This window comes from Scyliorhinus torazame, chromosome 1 (assembly GCF_047496885.1).
Source record: "Scyliorhinus torazame isolate Kashiwa2021f chromosome 1, sScyTor2.1, whole genome shotgun sequence".
NCBI lineage: Eukaryota > Metazoa > Chordata > Chondrichthyes > Carcharhiniformes > Scyliorhinidae > Scyliorhinus > Scyliorhinus torazame.
Genome location: NC_092707.1, coordinates 228,945,686 through 228,966,359, shown reverse-complemented (window position 1 = coordinate 228,966,359; position 20,674 = coordinate 228,945,686). Strand labels below are relative to the sequence as shown.

Genomic DNA, 20,674 nt, shown 5'->3' with positions numbered 1-20,674 from the left:
CCACCTGAATCCATAACCAAGTGAGTTTTCTCAGCTTCAGGTCCTTTGTGTGAGCACAGTAATGCTACAAAGTCTGGAAACATCACTCCTTCACTATGCATCAACTATTGAATTTATGTAGTACCGATAACATAATAAAGCATCCGAAGGTGCTTTACAAGGAGGTAATCAAACAGAAACACAAGGAGATATTAGGAAAGGTGAGAAAAAGCTTGTATTGATTTTAAGGAGTATCTTGAAGGAAGAGAGAAGGAAATGGAGACAGTACGATTTAGGGAGGGCATTCCACAGCTAAGGACCTAGGCAGCTGAAAATATGGTCACCAAAGTTAGAGCAATATGCTCAGGAGGAACTTAATGAAGAGGAACACAGAGGAGCAGTGACCACAATATGATAGAATTTACCCTGCAGTTTGAGGGAGAGAAGCTGGAATCAAATGTTAACGGTATTACATTTAAATAAGGGTAACTACAAAGACATGAGAGAGGAGGTGGCCAGAGTTGATTGGAAAAGGCACATAGCAGGGAAGACAGTGGAACAGCAATGGGAGGGTTTTTTGGTGGTTATTCTGGAGTTTTGGGGGGTTATTCAGGAGGCAAAACAGAAATTCATCCCAAGGAGGATGAAACATGCTAAGGGGGGGACAAGGCATCCATGGCTGACGAGGGAAATCAAGGACAGCATAAAAGAAAAAGAAAAAGCATACAAAATGGCGAGGATTAGTGGGAAGCCTTTAAAAGTGAGCAGAGGACAACTAAAAATGCAATGGGGGGGGGGGGGCGAGGATGAAATATGAGGGTAAGCTCGCTAGTAATATAAAAGAAGATGGCAAGAGTTTTTTTCAATATATAAAAGGTAAAAGAGAGGCAACAATAGATATTGGACCACTGGAAAATGTGGCTGGAGAAGTCATAATAGGAAACAAAGAAATGGCAGACAAACTGAATAGTTACTTTGCAGTCTTCACAGCTGAAGACTCCAGTGGGATGCCAGAGCTCCAGGAGAATCAGGGGGCAGAGGTGAGTGTAGTGGCCATCATGAAGGAGAAGGTTCTGGGGAAACTAAAATATCTCAAGGTGGATAAATTAGTTGGACCGGATGGACTACACCCCAGGGTTATAAAGAGATAGCTGAGGAGATTGTGGAGGCATTAGTGATTATCCCTCAGGAATCACTGGAGGCAGGAAGGGTCCCAGAGGACTGGAAAGTGGCTAATGTAACACCGCTGTTTAAGAATGGAGGGAGGCAGAAGACGGTAAATTCTGGGCCAGTTAGCCTGACGTTGGTCATTGGTAAGATTTGAGAGTCCATTATTAAAGATGAGATTGCAGAGTACTTGGAAAAATAGGACTGAGTCAGCACAGCTTCGTCAAGGGGGTGGGTCATGTCTGACAAATCTGTTAAGAGTTCTTTGAGGAGGTAACAAGGACGTTAGACAAAGGAGAACCAGTGGACATTATTTATTTAGATTTCCTGAAGGCCTTTGACAAGATGCCGCTTAGGAGACTGTTAAATAAGTTAAGAGCCCATGGTGTTATGGGTAAGATCCTGGCATGGATAGAGGATTGGTTGACTGGCAGAAGACAGAGTGGGGATAAAGGGGTCTTTTTCAGGATGGCAGCAGGTGATGGGGTCAGGGGTCTGCGTTGGGACCATGACTTTTCACAATATACATTAATGATATGGAAGAAGGAACTGAAGGCACTGTTGCTAAGTTTACAGATGATACAAAGATCTGTAGAGGGACAGGCTAGGAGAGTGGGCAAAGAAGTGGCAGATGGAATACAACTTGCAAAAGTATGAGGTTATGCACTTTGGAAGGAGAAATGGAACCATAGACTATTTTCTAAATGGGGAAATGCTTAGGAAATCAGAAGCAGAAAGGGACTTGGGAGTCCTTGTTCAAGACTCTGTTAAGGTTAACGTGCAGGTTCAGTCGGCAGTTAGAAAGGCAAATTCAATGTTAGCATTCATGTAGAGAGGGCTAGAATACAAGAGCAGGGGCGTGCTTGTGAGGCTGTATAAGGCTCTGGTCAGACCACATTTGGAGTACTGTGAGCAGTTTTGGGCCACGATTCTAAGGAAGGATGTGCTGGCCTTGGAAAGGGTCCAGAGGAGGTTCACAAGAATGATCCCAGGAATGAAGAGCTTGTCGTTTGAGGAACAGCTGAGGACTCTAGGCCTGTACTGTTGGAGTTTAGAAGGATGAGGGGGAGATCTTATTGAAACTTACAGGATACTGCGAGGCATGGGTAGAGTGGATGTGTAGAGGAAGTTTGCACTTGTTGGAAAAACTACACCCAGAGGACACAATCTCAGACTAAAGGGATGATCCTTTAAAACAGAGATAAGGTGGGATTTCTTCAGCCAGAGGTTGATGAATCTGTGGAATGCTTTGTCTCAGAAGGCTGTGGAGATCAAATTGCTGAGTGTCTTTTAGACAGAGATAGATAGGTTCTTTATTAATAAGGAGATTAGGGGCTATGGGGAGAAGGCAGGAGAATGGGGCTGAGAAAAATATCATGGCCCATCAGCCACGATTGAATGGCGGAGCAGACTCGATGGGCCGAGAGGCCTAATTCTGCTCCAATGTCTTATTGTCTTATGTGATGTAGGATGTAGGAGGGCTAAACCATTGAGAGATATGAAGGCAAGGATAAGGATTTTAAAAATCAAGATTTTGCCAGACTGGGAACCAATGTAGGCCAGCAAGCACAGAGATAGCGAACGGACAGGACTCTGCATAACAGGCCATGTTTTGGATGATCTCAAGTTTAAAGAGGCTGGAACGCTAGTCTGGAGCAGATTGGAATAGTCTAAGCTAGAGATAAAAAAGGCATGCCCGGGACGGCACTTGGCGCAGTGGTTAGCACTGGGACTACAGCGCTGAGGACCCGGGTTCGAATCCGGCCCTGGGTCACTGTGTGGAGTTTGCACATTCTCACCGTGCCTGCGTGGGTTTCACCCCCACAACCCAAAGATGTGCAGGTTAGGTGGATTGGCACCTTAATTGGCTAAATTGCCCCTTAATTGGGGGGAAAAAAACTGGATACTCCAAATTTCTAAAAAATAAAGGCATGCCATTAGGGCATGGAAAGACTTCATGAAATCTGAGAATGTTTGAAAATCGATTAATAATAATAATCTCTATTAGTGTCACAAGTAAGCTTACATTAACATGGCAATGAAGTTTCTGTGAAAATAATCATCTTTATAATAATCTTTATTAGTGTCACAAGTAGGCTTACATTAACACTGCAATGAAGTTATTGTGAAAAGCCCCTTGTCACCACACTCTGGAGGCTGTTGGGGTACACAGAGTGAGAATTCAGAACGTCTAACAAGCATGTCTTATGGGACATGTAGGAGGAAACCGCAGCACCCGGAGGAAACCCACGCAGACACTGGGAGAATGTGCATACTCCGCACAGACAGTGACCCAATCCGGGAATCAAACTCGGGTCCCTGGCGCTGTCAGTGGTGCTAACCACTGTGCTACTGTGCTAATTTTAAAAATTAATTCAGCTGACCAGTTATAAATTCTGCATCATTTTCCATATTATTCTCCGGCTATAGTCTGCCTCATTTATCATCCTGTCAGAGAACAGAATAGACAGTGTGAGACAAAGAATCAAACAATCAGCAGTAACCTTTTTTATGTTGAGGCGGCACTGTGGTTAGCACTGCTGCCTCACGGGCTGAGGGCATGGGTTAGATCCCGGACCCGGGTCACTGTCTGTGTTGAGTTTGCACATTCTCCACGTGTCTGCGTGGGTCTTACCCCCACAAACCAAAAATTAGCAGGGTAGGTGGATTGGCCAAGCTAAAATACTCATAGCAAATGTTCTTGTTTCCTCTCCAACTCTATAACCCTCTGGTATATCCTTGGCCTTTCAGCAATTTGGCATTTTGGCAAAGATTTCCTGAAACAAAGCTACTCTGGACAAGATGGATGAGGAGCAGTTATTCCCCTTAGCAGAAGGGTCCATAATAAAGCGACATCTTTTTAAGGTGAAAGCAGGAGGTTTAGAGGGTATTTGAGGAAGACATTTTCACCCAGAGTGTGGTAGGAGCCTGGAATGCACTGCCTGGGAAGTGTAGTTGAGACAGGAAACCTCTCAATCTTTAAAACGTACTTGGATAAACACTTGAAATGTCATAATATTCACGGTTATGGGCCAAGTGATGGGAAGAGGGGTAAGTGTGGACTTAAGAGTAGTTTTTTTGTGGTGCAGGCTTGATGGGCTGAAGGGCCTCTTCTGTACTGTATGATACTATGATCCTAACTTCTTACCAGGAATGTAGTTCATCATTTCATCAAAAGTTTGTTTTGCTCTCCTCTGTTTGCCTTCAATGGAGCGAGGTTCAGTATTCTCACAGAAGACTGAATCTGTAACAAGGACCACATTCATTATCGGCATTACTTCCCGAAGCAAGTCAGTGCTAGTAAAACGTAACTGTCATTAATACAAATGTTTCAACGCCCAAATAATCCAGAGACAAGCAATTAGGTAGGAGATGGATGTGTAGTTTGATGTTACCATTGCATCCACTGGCAGCCTTTTCTGACCCTGAATGGATAGCATGCCCCTTGCCAAGTTCATAACCAAATTCCTACATGTGCTTGGCACAGTTTAAATCTGGGAGGGAAATCACCCATGTCAATTACTCGCTGTCCAACATCACTCAATCTCTACAGCTCCTCCAGCCCACGTCATCTGTGCTCCTACAATTCAGGCCTCTTACACATCGCCAGTTTAGTTCACTCCATTATTCGCCTTCAGCTGCCTAGGCCTGAAGCTCTGGAATTCCCTCCCTAAACCAGACAACTCTCCTTCAAATCACTTCTTAAAATCCACCGCTTCGATTAAGCTTTTGGTTATCTGCCCTAATACTTTTAGTGTCTAAGTGTCAAATTTTGTTTGATAATGCTCCTCTGAAGTGCTTTATTATTTTAAAGATGCTATATAAATGCAACTTCTTGTTGTTGACATTTTAGCCCTGAAACCTAATATGGGACTTCTATAATTACGTGATTCTTGACTGGTGCTGTGTTTAGGGCTGCTTGGTGCCCGAATCTACAGGCACACCCCTGCCTGATGAATACAGTGAACAAGATGACTATATACTGAACAAATTTCTGTTGTTGGATTTACTGCACTGAATTAGGTGCCACACCCTGGCTATTTTCCCCCATGATCTGGCAGTAGTGAGTTATAGCTGGCAATTTTATCATGCAGAGGTCCAGACAGTCTCTTAACTCCATGTCAGGAAGAAAGATAGCCAAGACATCGTTCACTGTCTGTGCAACGGGACAAAATCCACAACAAACTATGCCACTTTGAAGTGCAGTGACGACATGGATAAAGGATAATTGGAAATAAAAACACTGGTTCAACAGGTTCAATCATGCCTCCTGGGACTCTCAAACCAAGTGGAAGGCAAGCATTAAGAATGAGTTGAAGACTGGAGACTTTAAAAAGGACTATTGCAGGAGGAAGAAGTCAGCCACGCCATGTAACTGCATGAAAGTTACACTCCCCGAGATCAAGTGCAGAGGCAGGAAAGCACACATAATATATCTTCATTGTAATGCTTGGCAACAGTAAGAGCATAGTTTGCTCGTCACCAATTGCCGGAGGATCTGAAATGACATAGAAACATCTGCAAAACTGCATATGATGGACACATTACAGTAAAGAGTTGGAATGGAAGGTGAGCAAAATGAAATATCCAGCTATTCCTCACTGCTGCCAAACCATTTGGGAAAATCGCCAGAGTGTGACCAAGGGGAGAGAAGGAGCAAATTCCATTTACAGAGATGTTAACAAACAATTTTAAAAAGATTCAGAGGAATTCTAACCCATTGCTGAATTCACCCGAGGAAGGAGCAGCGCTCCGAAAGCTAGTGATTCGAACAAACCTGTTGGACTCTAACCTGGTGTTGTAAGACTTCTTACTTAAAGGAGGAAGACAGGCAGAGAGACTCAAGGACAGAATTAAAGACTTAATTTAAGGCTTTGACAGCTAAAGGAATACACACCTTCCATACACAAACCATTGTCATTTACCCACCTCTCAGCAGAGTTATAAGGGAGACCACTCGATGCTCTTGTAGCAACTGGCTCAGCTTATATTGAAGGTAATTGTCTGAATATGCTTCAAGTGTGTTCTTAAAGAGAATCCGCACACCCATTAACAAATGGTGTAGCCAATCTGGCATGTGAAAAACAACACGCCCTGCAAGTCAAAAAAAAGCAAACGATTAGCAAAATAAATTTGTTTGTTCGCCAGTGTATAGCTTTGAGGAGCTGTGGTTCCTGCCCACCTTTGGTCTTTGGCTATTGCTTTTTGATGAAAATGATGAGCGCAGGGGAGCTCAAAAGGGAATTTCAGAACTGAAGACTTGGGCAACCCGAAGCATGGCAATCAGTGGTGGGATCAGCGATGCACACGGGAACAGAATTGGAGGAGAGCAGAGATCATAATAGGGTTGTAATGGCTGGAAGAGGTTAAACAGTTAGGAGAAATAAGCCCTTGGCGCTGACTTTAAATCATCACTTATTACACTTACAGGCTGTTTCAAGTCTTAAATAAATTAGAGGTTTGAATTGAAGTTGGGAGGAGAGTCGCAACATAACTCTGTAGTGGGGGAGTGGGGAAACAATTGTCACTTAAAAGAGTTATAAATATCACAAATAGCTAAAAACACCGTACTTAGGATTGACCTTTGGAGTGCAATGTCTATTATCTGGCAAACATACCAGCCATGAACAACTCCATACAAACAGCAAGGAAGTGAATAAATGTGAATAACTGCTTCTTTGTCATGATGTTTGAGCAAGAAGTGTTAGTTACTGAGAGCTGGAAGAACTCCCTGCTGTTTAGATCATGCTAAGGAATAGTTTAACTCAATTGTCAGAATTGATGCAGAGTTTTGCTTTAAAGTCTGCAGGAAGCTTTTTCCTCCAATGAAGCATTACTCCATCTGTATCGCACTGAAACGACAGTCTAGAACAAAGTCACGCTCTTCTGAACCGGAGGTTAAAAGCAGTAGAGACAAATGAGCCATGCTGTCATTTATCATTGATACCATGATGTTAAATGGGAAAACGTCCTCAGTGACTTCCTTGGCCAACAGATAACCGACTTTCAATTGTTATTTCCCGGTTATCTCAAACTAATAAAAGCTTTGTAGTGTTTGTTTTGGAAAAGTGGCCATGTGGTTCATTTCCACGTAGTTTAATGAATGGCGTGAAACCACTGCAGTATGCACGTTCATGGAACTCTTTTACATATTCACGATTCAACCCAGATTATTCAAAAACAGATTGAAGTGATTTAAATCAGATTTTTTGGCCTCAGAGTCTACACTACAAGGATGCCACCAGTCTGCCATTAAAACTCAAATGAATATAACCTATTCTTCATCCCCTACTCCACTGGGCAGAAAATGAGGGCAGAAAGGACTAATTCCAAAGCCCATCCTCCTGCCCCTAATCTAAATTCAAGTTAGAGATGCTGCCATATTGGTAAATGAGATATTGCAAGTGTTATGGGTGGCTGCCTATATGAGGTGCAAGGCTCCTTACATACCTAAACGCTTGGTTTGGATGCCAACACTGCAACTGGTTGGAAACAATGGATCAGGCGCCAGGCCAATCCACTTAGTAGATCCTATGGACACCAAAGCGCTGCAAGTACTTTTCTTTAAATCCAGCAGTAATCCTTACCAAGAGTCCAGACAGGCAGGAACGGTCAAACTTCACGGTAATTGAAATCAGTCCACCACTTTCCGTTGCTCCAAACCACCCCCATCCCCACCACACCATCCCCACCACCACCACACCTTCAAAGTGGGTGAGCTGACTATGAAGGAGGAAAACGGCAGCAGTTCAGCTACATTATTGAAATAAGATTCCATTTCAAGTTACCCCTGAGCTATTGTTGTATTCCTCACCTTTGCATGATCAAATCCCGATTTGTTGTGGACTAATTTTCCCTAATAGGATTAAGGGGTTTGAAAGCTCAAATTCTGAGGACAGGCTGAATTTGATAGGTTAGATACAGAGAAACTATTTCCTCCAATGGATGAATCCTGAATAATGGAATCTTCAATAAAAACAGAAAATGCTGGTCAATCTCAGCAAGTCTGACAGTATCTGTGGAGAGAGAAGGGAGCTAAAGTTTAGAGGCTGGATAACTCTTGGTCAAAGCTTCCTCTGTCAAAGGAGTCTTAAAAGTAGATCAGCCCGACTTCCAGTGCAGGGGAATGTCCTGAGCAGATGCTGGGAAGGTGGTTCTCCTCCGGGAACTCAGAATGAAAATAGCCCATCAAACCTGTTGAATCCCCCCCTCTCACAAGACAGCCGCAACATACGACAAATGTCCAACAGTAACTCCAGGACCCGAAAGGACAGCAGGGCCAGCAAAGCCTGGAGAGGAGAAACAGGATGACGGTGAAGACGGGGAGCGAGTTGGAGCCGGCTACACCCGGGCGGGCTGGGTCGCCGGGACCCACTCCGGGCTATCCACCGATAAGCGAGTTGATGGACCTCCTGACTTAGGAGCTCCAGAAACAGAGATGCCATCAAGCTGGAAATGATGGCGACAGTGAAGGCGGCGGCCGCGGACATCCTGGCCTCCTTCAAGGTGACACTGGAGAAAACTGCACCGACAGAAGCACAGGAGGAAACAATCAGGGACCTAGAGAAAGTGGCGACCGATCAAAGTGACTGAATCGCCTCCCTGGAAACACAAATGACAAGGTTGGCAAGGGGCACTGAAGGGGAAGGATGAGGACCAGGAGAATCAAATGCGCCACCAGAACCTCCATATCGTTGGCCTGCCAGGCAACATCGAGGGCAGGAACCCCACAGAATATGTAGCCCAGATGCTGGGTAACCTGGTCGGAAGGGAGAACTTTCCAAGTCCCCAAAGATAGACAGAACCCACAGATTATTCCGGCCAAAACCTAAAGTGACAGCGCAGCCAAGGGCTGTAACAGTGAAGCTGCACCGATACCAGAATCGGGGGAAGATCCTGAACTGGGCTAGGCACACTCGGGCCTAGAGTGGGAAGGCCATTCGATCAGAGGCTACCAGGACATTGGGCAACCTGGCCAAGGCAGCCCTATACAAGAGTGGGGCGCAGTTTAGTATGTTGTACCCGGCCAAACTGTGGGTAACCTTCCAGGGGAAGGAATTCTACTTCACTACACCTCATCGTAGCCAGCAACCAGTAGAGTTGAAGGGGAGGACACGGGTGGGCCACAGGACAGAGAGGAGAGGAAAAGGGCCGGCGGGGGGGGGCGAAAGAGAGAAGGAGGAACAAAGGCACACAAAAAGAACGCGAGGGACAAGCTGGAGGGACAAAGGCACAAGGGACCGGTCCAAGGGCAAGCTAAGGCCCAAATAAAACTGTAAATAAAACGCTTGTAAATAAGTGTTTGAGCCATATTGGGGAATGCAAAATATGTATGCTGACTAAAGGGGGTCATGGCCTCAGTTATAGTGAAGATACTTGCTTGTGAATATTTGTGTTGGCTTTTTGGCACGGTTTTGTAATTTAAAAATTGTTGGATACAAAATATGAAAACGCAATAAAAACATTTTTAAAAAAGAAATTAGATCAGCCCTTTCAGAAATAAAAAGCACTTTTTTCACACAAGGGACAGCAAAAGTAAGGATTTTTTTTCCCTCAAAAGGACGTGGACAAATCAATAAAAAGCTTCAAGACTGAGATTTATAGATATGTGTTAGGTCAGGATAGCAAGGGATATGGAACTAAGACAGGCAAATGGTGTTGAGGTACAGATCAGCCATGCTGGATGGCAGAACAGGTTCCGAAGCTGAATGACTATTCCTGCTCCTTGTTCTATAACTAACTACCAGCAGATAGTCTTCAATGTGACTCCAGATCCACAAAAATGTGGTTGATTCTTAAATGCCCTCTGAAATGGCCGAGCCATCCACTCAGTTCAGAGGCAATTGGGGATGGGCAACAAATACTGACTGGCCTTGCCAGAGATGACCACATCCCATTAATGAATAAAAAATAAATGGGTCCTTCGGACACAGAATGTGAGTGATAAGGAGGATGAGGCTTCAAGGTGATTTCGACAAGTTCAGTGAGTAGGCAAATACATGGCAGATGCAGTATAATGTGGATAAATGTGAAGACGGAGAAACAAAATGACAGAATATTATTTAAATTGTGATAGACTTACAAAGGGACCAGGGAGTTCTAGTGCACCAATCATCAAAAGCAAGCATGCATGTACAGCAAGCAGTTAGGAAGGTCAACATACCATTGCAAAAGGACTTGAGTACAGAAGCAAATATGTCTTACTGCAGCTGTGCAGGGCCTTGGTTGAGACCACACCTAGGGTATTGTGTGCAGTTTTAGTCTCCTTTTCTAAGAAAGGACATACTTGCCATGGAAATAGTACAGCAAAGGTTCACCAGACTGATTCCTGGGATGACAGGATTGCCATACGAGGAGAGATTGGACAGAGTGGGCCTTTATTCACTGGAGTTTAGAAGAACGTAACGGGATCTCATTGAAACATATAAAGTTCTGACAAAGGCTGGACAGACGAGATGGCAGGGACGTTGTTTCTTCTGGGAGGGGGGTCAAGGCCAAGAGGTCACTCTCAGGATACGGGTAGGCCATTTGGAACTGTGATGAGGAGAAATATCTTCACTCAGAGGGTGATGAACCTTTTGAATTCTCTACCACAGAAGGCTGTGGAAACCAAATCACTGGCTATATTGAAGGAGGAAATAGATACATTTTTAGACTCTGAAGGTGGCCCAAGGGTATATAGGGAGAGCACAGGAGTATGGCATTGAGATAAAGGGATCAGCCATGATCATGTTGAATGGCAGAGTGGGCTCAAAGGGTAGAACGGCCTACTCCTGCCCCAATGTTTCTAAAGCATGGGTTCAGAGTAGATGCTAATAGCAGACTAACGGTCAGCAGTCTGACAGCAAAAGCATGGGAACAAGATACTGTCATATGAGAGTACCTTTAAGAAATGGGTGTTTAAGAAATGTACCTTTAAGAAATAGGTGTTTAAGAAATGTACCTTTAAGAAATGGGTGTTTATCAGTGTACCTTTAAGAAAAATGAATTGGGTACACTAAATTTATTTTTTAAAAAAAGAAATGTACCTTTAAGAAATGGGTGTTTATCAGTGATGTCAGAGTGTGGGTGGAGGTGGGCTGTCTGTCAGCTTTTTACTTTTGTTTTATACTGTTTGCTGCAGGGTGTGTTTTAGTTTCGTTTTCAGTGTTGGAGCGGAAGCCAGACAGAGCAGGTGTACTGTTGATCTCTCTGCCATGAAAAGACTATCTTTTGATCATTTGGTGAATTCAGAACTATAAATGTTCTCAGTAGTGAATGTAAACCTAATGTGCTTCCGTTAAAAGGTGTTTCTTTTGTCTTCTGGTTGTTGTTTGGGAAGTTATTAAGGATTACTTAGTGTTGTATTCTTTGGGGGTTGCATTTGAATTGATGGTTGCTAAGATGTGCACTGTATATTTGAAAAAGGTTAACGTGAGTTCATAGAATAAACATTGTTTTGCTTTAAAAAATACTTTTCCATTTCTGCTGTACCACACCTGTAGAGTCGGCCATGTGCTCCCCATACCACAATCCAGTAAAAGTTGTAGGTCAGGTGAACTCCATGATACACTTTGGGGTTCTCTAAACCCTGGCCAATAACAAATTGGGGGCTTGAGGGGGATAAAAGTCTAACTATTGGATTGGCTCAGTGAACTTAAAGAGAGTGAGGTGTGAGCATTTTGTGGTTGCTTTTCCGGTGTGGTATTTCAGTTAAGCAGGGAGTGTGTTGTGGACAATGGCTCTTTCAGAAGCTCTGAAGTTTTTGGGGGTGGAGACGGTCACACACAGTACATTACGGACAGAGACTAAAAGCAGACGGTTAGATTTGGCAAAAACATTGCAGTTAACATTACCTGGCAAAATGCGAAAAGATGAGGTAATTATGGCAGTGGCTAAGCATTTAAAGTTGCCTGAGATACAGTTTGACTCACTGGAAATGGCAAAAAATTCAGTTACAAATTAAACAAATGGAACATGAGAAAGAATTAAAGCAGCTTGAATACGAAAGAGAGGAAAAAGAAATAGAGAGGGAAAAGAGAGAGAGGAAAAAGAAAAGGAGAGAGAAGAAAGGAGAAAATAAATAATAGCCTTAGCAGAACAAACAAAAAGAGAAAGGGAGATATGTCCAAGCATTGCCAAGGTTTGACGAGGAGGAGGTAGAAGTCTTTTTCATTTCATTTGAGAAGGTAGCTAAACAAATGAAATGGCCACAGGACATGTGGGTATTGCTGATTCAAACAAAGCTGGTAGGTAGGGCCAGTGAAGTGTTTGAATCACTACCGGAGGAGGTAACTGGGACGTATGAGGAGGTGAAAAAATCCAGCTTAGGTGAAAAAATCCATCTTAGGTGTATATGAACTAATGCCTGAAGCCTACAGACAAAGGTTTAGAAATTTAAGGAAAGAATTTGGTCAAACATACATGGAGTTTGAAAGGCTCAAACAGAGTAATTTTGGTAGGTGGATAAGGGCTTTGAAAATAGACCAAACGTATGAAGCTCTCAGAGAAATTATACTTTTGGAGGAGTTTAAAAATTCAATTCCTGATGTATTGAGCATGTGGAAGAGCAGAGGGTTAAAACTGCAAGATTGGCAGCAAAAATGGCAGATGATTATGAATTAGCTCATAAATCAAAGCTTGGTTTCCGACATCAGTTTCAGCCTGTGAGGGATAGAAACTGGGGACATGAAAAATACTCAAGTAGTAAAAGTAAAGGTGATCGGATGGGAGATAATAAGGAGTGGACCGCAGATTAAAAAAGAAATCCAGGAGGGTGGAAGAGAAATGAAAAGTTTCAAATATTTTCACTGTAATAAACTAGGCCATGTAAAGTCACAGTGTTGGTGGATGAAGAAAAGCACTGGGAAGGCTGATGTGGTAAAACAGGATAAGACAGTGGGGTTTGTTAAAGTGGTAAAGGAAAGCCCAAGTGAAGCGAAGGAGGTGCAAAAGATTGTACAGCCTGATCAAGAGGTGATTGATAAGAAGGTGGCAGATCTCTTTAAAGAATTTACTTGTGTGGGTAAAGTTTACTCATGTGTATCAGGAGGAGTAGGTAAAGAAGTCATAATTTTAAGAGATACGGGAGCTAGTCAATTTTTAATGGTAAGAGATGAGGAGTTATATCGTTTGGGAAGAATGTTGCCAGAAAAGGTGGTAATATGTGGAATTCAGGGTAAGAGGAGTAGTGTTCCATTCTATAAGGTATGGTTGGAAAGTCCAGTGAAGAGTGGTCAAGTGGTAGTAGGAGTAATAGAGAAACTATCTTGTCCAGGAATACAGTTTGTCTTGGGTAATGATATGGCTGGATCGCAGGTGGGAGTGATGCCTACTGTGGTTGATAAGCCGATGGAAAATCAGACAACTGAAGTGCAGAAGGACGAATATCCTGGGATTTTTCCGGATTGTGTAGTAACAAGGTCGCAAAGTCACAGGTTAAGACAAGAGGAGAAATCAGAGAGTGAAGATAAAGTTGAAGTGCAATTATCAGAAATGATTTTTGATCAGATGGTTGAAAAAGAACAAGAACACGGTTCCCCACGGTAGGCTATTGCAGAAAATACGGAGGCTGGGGATTGAGGGTGATTTAGAGATGTGGATCAGAAATTGGCTAGCTGAAAGAAGACAGAGGGTGGTGGTTGATGGGAAATGTTCAGAATGGAGTTCTGTCACAAGTGGAGTACCACAAGGATCTGTTCTGGGGCCGTTGCTGTTTGTCATTTTTATCAATGACCTAGAGGAAGGCGCAGAAGGGTGGGTGAGTAAATTTGCAGATGATACTAAAGTCGGTGGTGTTGTCGATAGTGAGGAAGGAAGTAGCAGGTTACAGAGGGATATAGATAAGCTGCAGTGCTGGGCTGAGAGGTGGCAAATGGAGTTTAATGTAGAGAAGTGTGAGGTGATTCACTTTGGAAGGAAAAACAGGAATGTGGAATATGTGGCTAATGGAAAAGTTCTTGAAAGTGTGGATGAGCAGAGGGATCTAGGTGTCCATGTACATAGATCCCTGAAAGTTGCCACCCAGGTTGATAGGGTGGTGAAGAAGGCCTATGGAGTGTTGGCCTTTATTGGTAGAGGGATTGAGTTCCGGAGTCAGGAGGTCATGTTGCAGCTGTACAGAACTCTAGTACGGCCGCATTTGGAGTATTGCGTACAGTTCTGGTCACCGCATTATAGGAAGGACGTGGAGGCTTTGGAACGGGTGCAGAGGAGATTTACCAGGATGTTACCTGGTATGGAGGGAAAATCTTATGAGGAAAGGCTGATGGACTTGAGGTTGTTTTCGTTAGAGAGAAGAAGGTTAAGAGGAGACTTAATAGAGGCATACAAAATGATCAGAGGGTTAGATAGGGTGGACAGTGAGAGCCTTCTCCCGCGGATGGAAATGGCTAGCACGAGGGGACATAGCCTTAAACTGAGGGGTAATAGATATAGGACAGAGGTCAGGGGTAGGTTCTTTACGCAAAGAGTAGTGAGGCCGTGGAATGCCCTACCTGCTACAGTAGTGAACTCGCCAACATTAAGGGCATTTAAAAGTTTATTGGATAAACATATGGATGATAATGGTATAGTGTAGGTTAGATGGCTTTTGTTTCGGTGCAACATCGTGGGCCGAAGGGCCTGTACTGCGCTGTATTGTTCTATGTTCTATGTTCTAACAGGTGGAGGATGAGGCGGATATTTTTAGTTCAGGAAAATTGGCAGAGTTACAACAAAAAGATATAGAAAAACGGATGTATCAGAAAGCATACATGGAAGAGGAATCTGAGTGTATACCAGAGTGTTATTACCGTAAAAGTGATGTCTTGATGAGAAAATGGAGACCGTTACATATGCAGGCGGATGAAAAGTGGGCAGATGTTCATCAAGTAGTATTGCCGGTAGGGTATAGAAAGGAGGTGTTGCGAGTTGCACATGAGGTACCAGTGGGAGGTCAGGGGCTGTTTAGCACAGGGCTAAATCGCTGGCTTTGAAAGCAGACCAAGGCAGGCCAGCAGCACGGTTCGATTCCCGTAATAGCCTCCCCGAACAGGCGCCGGAATGTGGCGACTAGGGGCTTTTCACAGTAACTTCATTTGAAGCCTACTCGTGACAATAAGCGATTTTCATTTCATTTTCATTTGGGAATAAGAAACTCAAGCTAAAATACAAAAACATTTTTATTGGCCTGGACTACATAAAGATGTAGTTACATTTTGTCAATCATGTCACACATGTCAAGTGATAGGGAAACCTCAAGCAGTGATGAAACCAGCGCCCTTAATACCCATTCCAGCATTTGAGGAACCTTTTACATGGGTCCTAATTGATTGCGTAGGACCGCTTCCTAAAACGAAAAGTGGGAATCAATATCTTTTGACGATAATGGATGTGTCTACTAGGTTTCCAGAGGCCATTCCAGTACGTAATATTACAGCCAGAAAGATTGTGGAGGAGTTACTTAAATTCTTTACTAGATATGGACTACTGTAGCCATCTGGGATGGCCACTTACGACAAGAAACATAGACGTTCGCAAAGCCTGAAGGGAAACGTGGGCAATGTAAGATTCAGGCGGGCTCAGAGCCTGAATGTATATTTGTGAGCAAAGAATCCAGACAGCATCGAAACCCCCAACCGATTAGCATTTTGATGGCCCATCTCCATAAAACAAAGGACTGATACTCGAGTAACCGATACAATCCCAGACATTTCGGCGCCACTCCCTTTACTCAGGAAGCCTAAACAACAGGGTCAATGATCGCTTAGGACACGCCCAGCCATCAAGGCACCCGGCTTGCGAGAAAAAGGAGGTTTTAATGATTCTAACTCCGTGACGAACCAAATCCTGATGACTGAATTTGACATACCTCAAATTAAATTGGAAAACGAGGATGTTCTTAAAAATTGGGATAAATTGGTGAGTTACCTTCCAGAGGAAAACGGACTGACCTGAAAGAGTTATTGATATCACGTGGGCAAGTTTGTCGAGATAAATTGAGAAGTACTAAAATGGCTATACATGATGTAGATGTGGAAAATGCTGTTCCAATCAAACAACATCCATACAGACTTAACCCTTTAAAATTGGCACAGGTTAACAGAGAGATTGAGTGTATGCTTAAAAATGACATAATTGAAGTGGGTTGCAGCTAATGGAGCTCACCCATAGTGATGGTACCTAAACCAGGCGGTACCCACGGTTGTGTGTGGACTATAGAAAGGTTAATGCAGTTACAAGAACGGACTCTTATCCTATCCCACGTTTGGAGGATTGCATTGAGAAAGTGGGACAATCAGCTTTTATTTCCAAATTGGATTTACTTAAAGGTTACTGGCAGGTACCTTTATCCGAAAGGGCGAAGGAGATTTCAGCTTTTGTGACTCCAGATGGTACATACCAATTCAAAGTTATGCCATTTGGCATGAAAAATGCCCCAGCCACATTTCAAGGGTTAACTAACAAAGTGGTTTCAGGATTACCCAATTGTGCGATATACATCGACAATCTGGTAATTTTCAGTCAGACATGTAAAGAACATTTAAAATATCTGATGGAGATATTCGATCGACTTCACGAGGCGGGTTTGGTGGTAAACCTAGCCAAAAGTGAATTTGGAAAAGCCCAATTCACTTTCCTTGGCCATACAATCGGACAGGGGTGAATGGTCACACGGGATGTGAAACCAAGTTATTGAGGAGTTTTCAATTCTCTCAAGACGAAGGGAAATAATGCGATTTCTTGGCATGAGTGGATTTGATCGAACATTGGTGAAAAATTTATGTAGCGTGGTTGCTCCACTGATGGACTTGCTGAAGACACGTCAAAAATTTCATTGAATAGCGGATTTTCAACAGGCATTTGACTGCCTGAAAGCTGTGATCACCAATGCTCATGTGTTGGAGAATTACAAGGGACCCTGTGATCAGATTGAACTAAAGTATCTGACTTTAAAGCGAAATGCCGAGGCATAGAGAAATGGATTGATCGTGTTCCTGTTCAAAGAGACTGCCAATCGAGAAGGATTCCAGTTGGAGGAAGAAGAACAGAAATGGACTATATTATTGTACCTGTTTGCGTGTGTTGGTTTTTATTTTTTTTAAACAAAAAAGTATATTTACTATGTGCATTTCTTAAAGGATGGTGAAAAATGAAACCATCTTGAAGTTGATGGGTTTTTTTTCTTGGGGGGAGGTGTCATGTGACAGTACCTTTAAGAAATGTGTGTTTAAGAAATGTACCTTTAAGAAATGGGTGTTTAAGAAATGTCCCTTTAGGGCAGCACGGTGGCGCAGTGGGTTAGCCCTGCTGCCTCACGGCGCCGAGGTGCCAGGTTCGATCCCGGCTCTGGGTCACTGTCTGTGTGGAGTTTGCACATTCTCCCCGTGTTTGCGTGGGTTTCGCCCCTTCAACCCAAAGATGTGCAAGGTAGGTGGATTGAACACGCTAAATTGCCCCTTAATTGGAGAAAAATGAATTGGGTACACTAAATTTATTTAAAAAAAGAAATGTACCTTTAAGAAATGGGTGTTTATCAGTGATGTCAGAGTGTGGGTGGAGGTGGGCTGTGTCAAGCTTTTTACTTTTGTTTTAGGCTGTTTGCTGCAGGGCGTGTTTTAGTTTCGTTTTCAGTGTTGGAACTGAAGCCAGACAGAGCAGGTGTACTGTTGATCTCTCTGCCATGAAAAGACTCTCTTGATCATTTGGTGAATTCAGAATTATAAATGTTCTCAGTAGTGAATGTAAACCGAATGTGCTTCTGTTAAAAGTTGTTTCTTTGGTCTTCTGGATGTTGTTTGGGAAGTTATTAAGGATTAATTAGTGTTGTATTCTTTGGGGGATGTATTTGAAATGATGGTTGCTAAGATGTTCACTGTAGGACTTCCGGGTGCGGCGATGACCAGCTGAGTCGCACATTTCGGCAGCTCCCTGTGAAACGGACTTTTGGGCTCTTGATAGGAGCCCCAACGGCTATTTTGACGGCTAAAAACACTGTGCGGTAAACCAGAAGGGAATCCCCCCTGGATACGGATGGAAAAAGGAGAGGGAAGTGGCCAGATTGCAGTGGATCCTTTAGAACAGCGGCAAGGAAGGCAAGCAAAAACCAAGATGGCGTCGGAAGGTGGCAGTTTAACATGGGGCCCTGAACAACAAGAGTTCTTGAAATGCTGTGTGGAAGAGATCAAAAAGGAAATGAAGAAAGAGTTGTTGGCCCCGATACTACAGGCGATCGAAGGGCTAAAGGAGGAACAAAAGACCCAGGAGCGGGAGCTTCGGATCGTGAAGGCAAAGGCAGCCGAGAATGAGGACGATATACAGGGCCTGGTGGTGAAGACGGAGACGCAGGAGGCACATCAGAAACGATGTGTGGAAAGGTTGGAGGCACTGGAAAACAACGCAAGGAGGAACAACCTGAGGATTCTTGGTCTTCCTGAAGGTGTGGAGGGAGCGGACGTCGGGGCATATGTGAGCACGATGCTGCACTCGTTAATGGGAGCGGAGGCCCCGGCAGGTCCGTTGGAGGTGGAGGGAGCATACCGAGTGATGGCGCGAGGACCGAGAGCAGGAGAAATTCCCAGAGCCATAGTGGTGAGATTCCTCCGTTTTAAGGATAGAGAAATGGTCCTTAGATGGGCGAAGAAAACTCGGAGTAGTAAATGGGAGAACGCGGTGATCCGCGTTTATCAAGACTGGAGTGCGGAGGTGGCGAGAAGGAGGGCGAGCTTTAATCGGGCCAAGGCGGTGCTTCATAAAAAGAAGATAAAATTTGGAATGCTGCAACCGGCAAGACTGTGGGTCACATATCGAGAGAGGCACCACTACTTTGAGACGTCGGATGAAGCGTGGACTTTTATTGTGGAAGAAAAACTGGAATGAGCGGGTTATTAAAAAGAACGTTCGAACAAAGTGGTGGGGCGAATGTGGGGGGCAAAGAGGGGTTTTATGTACTAATCCTGCGATGCGGTAACTTTTCTCTCTCCCACAGGTGGTGAGGGGGGGAGGAGGGGAGGTGGAGGAGATGGGGCGTTGGCCATTGGGGGCGGAGCCAAGGGAGAAGCGCGGGCTTGGTTCCCGCGCTATGATAATCATGGCGGGAATAGAGAAGCAGGAAGGAGGGGGCGTCGCACGGTGCGAGCCGAGGTCACGGGGGGAAGCCGAGGTCAGCCAGAGTTTGCTGACTTCTGGGAGCAACATGGGGGGAGTAATTACGCTAGCGGGGGATCTAGCGGGGGGAGTGGGAGGGGGGAATTACTGGGTTGCTGCTGCTGGGGAGAGGGGGGAGCTGGTATGGGAGAGGATGGGCGGGGGGGCACCGCCTGGGGGAGATACAGCTGCGTGGGAACCGGGTGAGGAGCTGGAAAAAGGTGATGGCTAATCGACAAGGGGGGCGGGTAGGAAGCCCCCCAACTCGGCTGATCACGTGGAACGTGAGAGGGCTGAACGGGCCGATAAAGAGGGCACGGGTACTCGCACACCTTAAGAAACTTAAGGCAGATGTGGTTATGTTACAGGAAACGCACCTGAAACTGATAGACCAGGTTAGGCTGCGCAAAGGATGGGTGGGGCAGGTGTTCCATTCGGGGCTAGATGCGAAAAACAGGGGGGTGGCTATATTAGTGGGGAAGCGGGTAATGTTCGAGGCAAAGACTATAGTGGCGGATAACGGGGGCAGATACGTGATGGTGAGTGGCAAACTACAGGGGGAGACGGTGGTTTTGGTAAACGTATATGCCCCGAACTGGGATGATGCCAATTTTATGAGGCGGATGCTAGGACGCATTCCGGACCGAGAGATGGGAAAGCTGATAATGGGGGGAGATTTTAATACGGTGTTGGAACCAGGGCTGGATAGGTCGAAGTCCAGGACTGGAAGGAGGCCGGCAGCAGCCAAGGTACTTAAAGATTTTATGGAGCAGATGGGAGGTGTAGACCCGTGGAGATTTAGCAGACCTAGGAGTAAGGAGTTCTCGTTTTTCTCCTATGTCCATAAAGTCTACTCGCGAATAGACTTTTTTGTGCTGGGTAGGGCATTGATCCCGAAGGTGAGGGGAACGGAGTATACGGCTATAGCCATTTCGGATCACGCTCCACACTGGGTGGACTTGGAGATAGGGGAGGAAACAGGAGGGCGCCCACCCTGGAGAATGGACATGGGACTAATGGCAGATGAGGGGGTGTGTCTAAGGGTGAGGGGGTGCATTGAAAAGTACTTGGAACTCAATGATAATGGGGAGGTCCAGGTGGGAGTGGTCTGGGAGGCGTTGAAGGCGGTGGTTAGAGGGGAGCTGATATCAATAAGGGCACATAAAGGGAAGCAGGAGAGTAAGGAACGGGAGCGGTTGCTGCAAGAACTTTTGAGGGTGGACAGACAATATGCGGAAGCACCGGAGGAGGGACTGTACAGGGAAAGGCAAAGGCTACATGTAGAATTTGACTTGCTGACTACAGGCACTGCAGAGGCACAATGGAGGAAGGCACAGGGTGTACAGTACGAATATGGGGAGAAGGCGAGCAGGTTGCTGGCACACCAATTGAGGAAAAGGGGAGCAGCGAGGGAAATAGGGGG

The 20,674-nt window shown here is 44.7% G+C and overlaps 1 protein-coding gene across 7 annotated transcripts in view; it reads right to left on the bottom strand.

The window, feature by feature from the left end:
- Positions 1 to 20,674, bottom strand: part of snx14 (sorting nexin 14) — a 259,496-nt gene that overhangs the window by 49,335 nt on the left and 189,487 nt on the right. For all 7 annotated transcript variants that reach the window (XM_072503178.1, XM_072503170.1, XM_072503160.1 and 4 more), the window contains 2 exons: positions 6,076 to 6,240; positions 4,295 to 4,390 (listed from right to left, as the gene is read on the bottom strand). In XM_072503178.1, the coding sequence (XP_072359279.1) occupies positions 4,295 to 4,390; positions 6,076 to 6,240 (261 nt within the window). The remainder of the gene's footprint in view (positions 1 to 4,294; positions 4,391 to 6,075; positions 6,241 to 20,674) is intronic.